We start from the raw sequence: 7,308 nt of genomic DNA, 5'->3' as shown, positions 1-7,308 counted from the left end.
CGTTTTCTTAACATAAACATTTTGAACATGCTTTAAACAATTACGAACACCTAAATAAACTATTTGAACAGGCATAAAAAAATATTTCGAACAGACGTAAAATAATTTACGAACAGGCGTAAATTATTTCGAATACAGATACATAAATATTTAACATAGAACATTTTGAACAAGGGTAATAAAATTACGAACATATAAATAAAAATTTTGAATTTTACTTGCTGACATAAAAATTTAACCACGTAATTATTGTAAAATAATTGAAAAGAAAATAAATTATTGAATACACCAGCAAAACAAACTAAAATTAGGAGAAAAAATCGTAAAAAATAAAATAAAAAAGGCAAGAATAGCGTGAATGATTAGATTTAGGATTGAAGCATATCTTTTAATGTAATTAAAGTGATATGGTGTATCTTTCCATATAAATTTTCGGTTATACATAAATTGTAGTTTACAAAAATAACCTTTCCCTATAAAATAAATACATAAATCAGCCTTAATTATAACCATTAGATTAGATTTGATCAAGGATCAGGATTAATTCTCTATTCTCTAAATACTTATCATTCTCTGTTTAACCTTTCTCTCTCTCTATATATATATATATATATATATGGGGCCGCTCCAATGAGACCCCCTAATTTTAGTGAGATCTAGGGCACGATCTGGTGAGTTTATTTTATCAATCCTATGGCTGATATTGTATTTGGAGGGTGATTTTTTTTTGCAGGGTTCGAATCCTGGAGGGAGCAGAATATTTTAAATTTTATTATTCATCAGTATATACTGCATTGTTCATCAGTATATACGGCCATGTTCATCAGTATATATGTCTTATTCATTACGAATTTTTAAAATTTTATTTTTCATCAGTATATACATCTTGTTCATTAGATATACGTTTTGTTCATTAGTATTATATATCTTATTCATTGTACTCATGTTACACGAAAAATAGGGGGTCTCACTGGAGCGCGCCCCTATATATATATATATATATATATGGGTGGGCTACCGTGAGAGCACATCTTAAAATAAAAAATAAGAGCAATTTTTAATGTATGAATTTTATGTAGAACACGTATGAATTCGCTGTATAAAGGTATGAATTGTGAAAAATAATTTTTTACTACCTTTGGGATTCGAACTCAGGACCATAAATCCATCCAACAGGATTACGAATCAACCGTAGATCTTGATGATCTAAGGGCTGAAAATGATTCTTATTTTATATCTTAAGAAATGCTCTTATTATATATATATATATATATATATAGGGGAGGGCTACGGTAAAAACACTTCTTAAAATATAGATATAAACGTTTTTTAATGTACGAATTTTATCCAATAGGGTTACGAATTCATCAAACATGGTTACGAATTGTGAAAAATAATTTTTTGCTACCTTTGGGATTCGAACCCAGGACCACGAATTCATCCAACAGGGTTACGAATCAACCGTAGATCTTGATGATCTAAGGGCTGAAAATAATTTATATTTTATACACTTAAGAGTGTTTTTATTCTAGCCCTCATATATATATATATATATATATATATATATATATATATAGGGGGGGGGGGCGGTTATTCAATAAACCACTCTTATTTTAAGAATTACGAACCAGCAAAAATGCATGAATTTTATGTATAACACGCATGAATAAACTGTATAAAGGCATGAATTGCGAAAAAAAAAAATTTGCTACCTTTGGGATTCGAACTCAGGACCATGAATTTATCCAACAAGGTGATGAATCAACCGTAGATCTTGATGATCTAAGGGCTGAAAATGGTTCCTAATTTATATTTTAAGAAGCGTTCTTATTTTAGTCTTCCCCTATATATATATATATATATATATATATATATATATATGGTTAGATTATAGTGAGAATGGCTATTTTCGTAAGAAATGAGAATAACGAATAAGTCAGTATATATGGTTGAATAAGCTGTTTGTAATGCATGAATCACTGCAATTCAATTAATTGGTGAAACTTATTCACAAGATTCGAACCCAGATTTCAGGTATTACCAACAACTTATTCAATATTATAGACTGGCATCAATTTTTCATTCTCACAATATATGACCATTTTCATTGGAACCATTATATATATATATATATATATATATATATATATATATATAGGGAGAGGTTCAGGAAAGAACCATAAATAAAAGAAGACCGGAGAACCATTTTCAGCCATTCGATCATCAAGATCTACGGTGGATGCATCATCTTGTTGGATGAATACAGATCCTGGGTTCGAATCCTGAAGGGAACATTTTTTTTTTATTTTTTTTAGTGCATTAATTTTAACAGCGAATGCATTAATTTTTACAGTGAATGCATTAGATTTGATGGTTCTCCCGTTCTCACAAATAATGTAGTTCTCTCTAGAACCACACCCTATATATATATATATATATATATATATATATATATATATATTAGGGTCAAGTTAAACAGAGAATTATTATATATTTCATTTTGAACAAATCTATACATTTTACGAACAGATCAATATAACTAACAAACAGACGTCTTTGGTAAAAAAAGAGAAAAACTCGCCACCAGCAGGATTCGAACCTAGGGCAAATTGTTGTTCATGCGGTGCATTGATTTGTTCATCAAATTTATACATCTGTTCGTTTTTGTTTAACGAATTCTCTATTCTCTAAATATTTAGCATTCTCTGTTTAACCTTTATCCGTCTCTCTCTATATATATAGGAAATGGTTCCAATGAGATCCCTCATATATGGTGACATCTTAGATTGATTTGTAGATGTTAATTTATATGGAGAAAAAAAAATTTACCTGGGTTCGAATCCTGGAAGAAGTGAAAATTTTACTAATTTTTTTAATATCGATATTCAACACTATACGAACTTATTCATTAGTCTCACATTTTACGAAAAATAGCAATATTCTCACTAGAACCCAACCCTATATATATAATTAATTGAATACTCTATTCGTACATTACAAGTTATTTATTCATAGATTTATGATTTATTTGTTATTTTCATTTCTCACAAAAATAGTCATTCTCATTCTAATGTATGCCCTTGCGAGTCAACATTTATTTATTGCTTTGTAAATGTCTTCATTTATGACGAGGACATATTGCACGTGATCAAATTGGAACTTTAACAATATTTACAAATTACAAACTCCATACTACTTTGTATATATAATTCTATTATTGTCAAGAATTATTGAAATAAAAACTTTGAAGGGTATATAGCTAAAGAAAAAAAAAAACCCGAACGAAATAATGACAAACTAATTAATAAACTATTCGAAAATTTAGAGACTATGGAAGGCTCCAACGAGCAGCAATTTTGAGTCAAAAGATGCTCTTTTTCAATTATTGGCAACAAGAACCTGAATTATAAACGTGCTATATAATTGCATGATGCAATCTTTCGATTAGATCGCGCGACTCTCCACAAATATATATGTAGTGCAGATTATATAGTGTTGCATATACGATTTAATCAGTTAGACACGTAGAGTTACAATTACATTCAAGATATTTAATTATCACAAATACTCTTATGCAATTGATTGTACCGTGCAATTGGTTTCCAAAATGACACTACTTTATTCGAGAAATGACACTTGAATATTTCTGAATGACACTATTTCAACATACAAATGACACACACTTAAAAATTTTCAAGTGTACGTGATTTGTATGTTGAAGTAGTATCATTCAGAAATCAGTTGTACAGTACAATCAGGGTAAGGGAGAGTGCCTCCTTAACTATTGATGTAAAAGTAGAACAATTTAGTAAAAAATAGATTTTTGTGATGATGGATTTTTGGGTTGTTACTGTTTTCCCACTTTAAACGATTTTAGTGATGTCGGCAGACAGCATCCGATGCATACATTTTTGGATGTGAAAAACGTGGTTTCCTTTCAAAAGTCTCGATCTCAAGCTGCTATAGTATTAATTAATTTGATCCCAATGACGGTTTAATTAGGAGTTAATTTCATGTTTTTTTTTTTTTGAATTATGAGTTAATTTCATGTTATCTATCTACTATATTATATTAAAAAGTCAAATTTTCAATTTAAAATCTATTTTAAATTAATTTTAAAATTGACTAATATATAGTCCTATAGTCAAATATATTCATTTAAAATTAATTTTTTATTATATTTATAAATATAGTAGTTATCAATTTTATATAATTAATATAGATCATAAAAATATTTTCCGTGCATTGTACGAGATGTAAATACTAGTCGAGTTTAAAATTTTAAGTAATCAAGAGATGATTATCAAATTAAATCATGATACTATATATGTGGACAGTACAAGTGTCATGTATGTGTGTTGGATTTGTGAAGTTTAATTTTGACACTTCGACTTTTTTTTTTTTTTATCAGTAAAGTGAATTTTATTGAAGGGCAGAACCAAGGCACCAGAGATGTCAATCAAAACAGAAAAGAAAGATTAAATCCCTTTGAGCACCACAAGGTGAAAGGGATACCCAACTCCAAAATTTTGTAAGCCTCATTCCAACTCCAAAGTCTACCCTTAATCTGTAAAACACATCTATCAATATCCCAAACCTTACCCTGAAATCGACTCTCGTTTCTGTTCTCCCAAAGCATCCAAACAATTCCCACCCACAACGCAATGAGCAATCTCCTTCCTTTCTTTATCTTGGCAGCAGAAATGAATGAAGTGAAGTGTTGAAGAATACCTCTAGGATTTGCTGTTTTGATGTGTAACCATTGAAAAATTTGGTCCCAGACCACCGAAGCTTTCGGGCAGTGAAGGATCAAATGCTCAGTCGTCTCCTTTCCAGCAACGCAGGCGTTGCACCATCTCTCCTCCCAACTGATCTGAATATTTCTTCTTCTCAAATTGTCGCAGGTTGCCAAGCGGTTTCTAAGACATCTCCACGCTGTCACCTTGGCTTTATGTGACGTTGGGGCTTCCCACACTTTAGCCATCTCTAACGGTTGGACCTGTTGCTCCTCTCTGGTTGCCTCCAACAATTCATATGCCGACTTTGTTGTGAAGTTGCCATCGGTTGTTGCCTTCCAACTCCATCCGTCAGTTGAACCTGTACGAGGGACAAAAGCAGAAACAAATCGAAGAGTCATCAAGGGAAAAGCTATATATTTACATATTTATGATATAGTTTCTCACATTTTCTCAGGGACCATTAGGTTTGCTTCATATGATCAGACAATAAACAATTTGATTAAATTAATTCAATATTTTTCATGTCCAAAACTGCAAGCCATAATAGATATATATGATGATATGGGCAATTTAAGAAAGGGGGAAAAACAATTCCGCCTTTCTAAGGATGGATCAAACTATCCTAAATTCGTGTATATGGTTTACATCCATTTCTATAATATATATATAATCATATTCTCATTCTCACAATATATGACGGTTTCAATAAGAATGGTCATATATTGTGAAAATGAGAATTGATACGAATAAGCTAACACATATGATTGAATAAATTGTAGGAGACAAAAACGTTTCACTAATTAATTTACTTGCGGCTATTCATGCATGCAATACAAACAGCTTATTCAACATTATATATTAATTTATTTGCTATTAACATTTCTCACGAAAATAATCACTTTCACTGTAACTTAAGCTTATAAATATATTATTCGAATAAAGTCATCACATCTTACGTGATATGCATTTTTACATCTTTCATTTCACATTTTACGTGAAAATAATGAACCCGGTCAAATAAGAGTAATGATGGTACTCTGTTCAAAAATGATTTTCAGTTATCTATAATATATAGCTTGAAATTAAAACACATGTGAAACATATATTAAAAAGATAGCTTTTGAAATCAAATTTAGAATTTGAATTACAATTTTATGATTATAATAAAATCGTTGAAAGATTATTTATAAATTATATTTATTTTTTCTTTATCTTCTTATTTTTATGTTTTATTTTTTAAAAAAATTGTGAAATTCGATTAATTATAAAATATTTGATATGTATATCAAATTAAAAATCACAACAACAGCTTTAATTTGATATATTTTATGTAAATATTGAATTTAAACTATAAAAAATATATTTATTTAAAAATTAATACTTAAAAAAATTCTCTCTCAGCTCTACCAAGAAGGGGAGGGTTTCCGATTACTCTATAAAGCACCGGCTCCGGCGTATAATCAAGAATGGTATGGATATGAGTAAGAGTCGTGCGGATGGTGCCGTTTTGCAGGGCGCAGGAACAGATATTGTGCCAGTGGAGTTCTTGAATAAAGTCCAACATGCTCAGGATGGAGGTGCGATTCTACAAAATTTTGTGATTCATTCTTCTTCCGACGCTGCTCGAGCTATGTCGGCGGTGGTTTCTAAAAGATGGGGAGATATGTTGGACGACGACGACTCTTTGGATGAGGATGAATCTCTAAATATTTTCTCATAGTTTGGGTGTTTGTTTTCGTTTACACGTGGTTTCTCGCGGGTGTTTAAGACTGCTTTTGTCTTGACTCTTGTCTTTCTTTTTTTCCTTTCTAATAAAATTTCTATTTCAGCTCTCCACTTTTTTTGAATAAATCTATTTTTTTTCTTTTAACTTATTTTATATTCCTATTTTTTTTTCTATATTCAATTAATTAAAATTATATTTTTTGATAATATATTTTTTATATGATAGTTGAATTAGTATCAATTTTATATATATAAAGAAATATAAAAACGTTTACTGTTATTGTAACTACAACATCCTCAATTTTTTAGCAATCATTTCATCGATCAACTGAGATCGTTTTAAGTTGCAATGAAGCAAATTTAATTTGCTAAAACGATTGTGATTGCAAACCAAAGAAACATCTAAAACCCAAAGAGCAAAGAAAAAATATCTGGAATGGAACTTATTGTTTTTTTCGAAAGACAAGGAAAAACAAAAACAAAAAATGGAAAGCAAAAAGTTGTGACTGGGTTTTGGTTCGCCACATAAAACTAGCATCCCCTTTTCTTCTTATCCCCAACACACAAAATGAGTGCTTGCATCAGAAAAGACAATTGAATTTGAATCAATCAAGCATTATATATTTATGCCCTTTAGGGCATCGGTTCTACGTCTCTTCTTTTATATAGAAGAGTATTAATTAATAATATATACTTTCAATAATTTTAAACTATGTAATTACTTCTGACGTGTGAAACATATAATTTTCTTTTCTTTTGTGTGATATCAACGTGTGTGGCCTAGCTATGTCCAACGACTTTGCAATCAAAAACAGAATAAATCGGAAACCTGATGTCGCTTGTA

General features: G+C 30.1%; 1 protein-coding gene across 1 annotated transcript; it reads right to left on the bottom strand.

Moving 5' to 3' along the window:
• Positions 1 to 4,459: 4,459 nt before the first annotated feature.
• On the bottom strand, positions 4,460 to 5,137 carry LOC130997993 (uncharacterized). Its single transcript, XM_057923432.1, has one exon. The coding sequence runs from the start codon at positions 5,135 to 5,137 to the stop codon at positions 4,460 to 4,462; it is 678 nt and encodes a 225-aa protein (XP_057779415.1).
• Positions 5,138 to 7,308: the final 2,171 nt, after the last annotated feature.

The sequence above is a fragment of the Salvia miltiorrhiza genome, chromosome 8, assembly GCF_028751815.1.
Source record: "Salvia miltiorrhiza cultivar Shanhuang (shh) chromosome 8, IMPLAD_Smil_shh, whole genome shotgun sequence".
Lineage (NCBI taxonomy): Eukaryota > Viridiplantae > Streptophyta > Magnoliopsida > Lamiales > Lamiaceae > Salvia > Salvia miltiorrhiza.
This window is presented reverse-complemented; position numbering and strand designations above follow the sequence as displayed.

Coding starts and splice junctions, on each gene's coding strand:
- LOC130997993 (XM_057923432.1), bottom strand. CDS start 5,137: ATGACTCTTCGATTTGTTTCTGCTTTTGTCCCTCGTACAGGTTCAACT.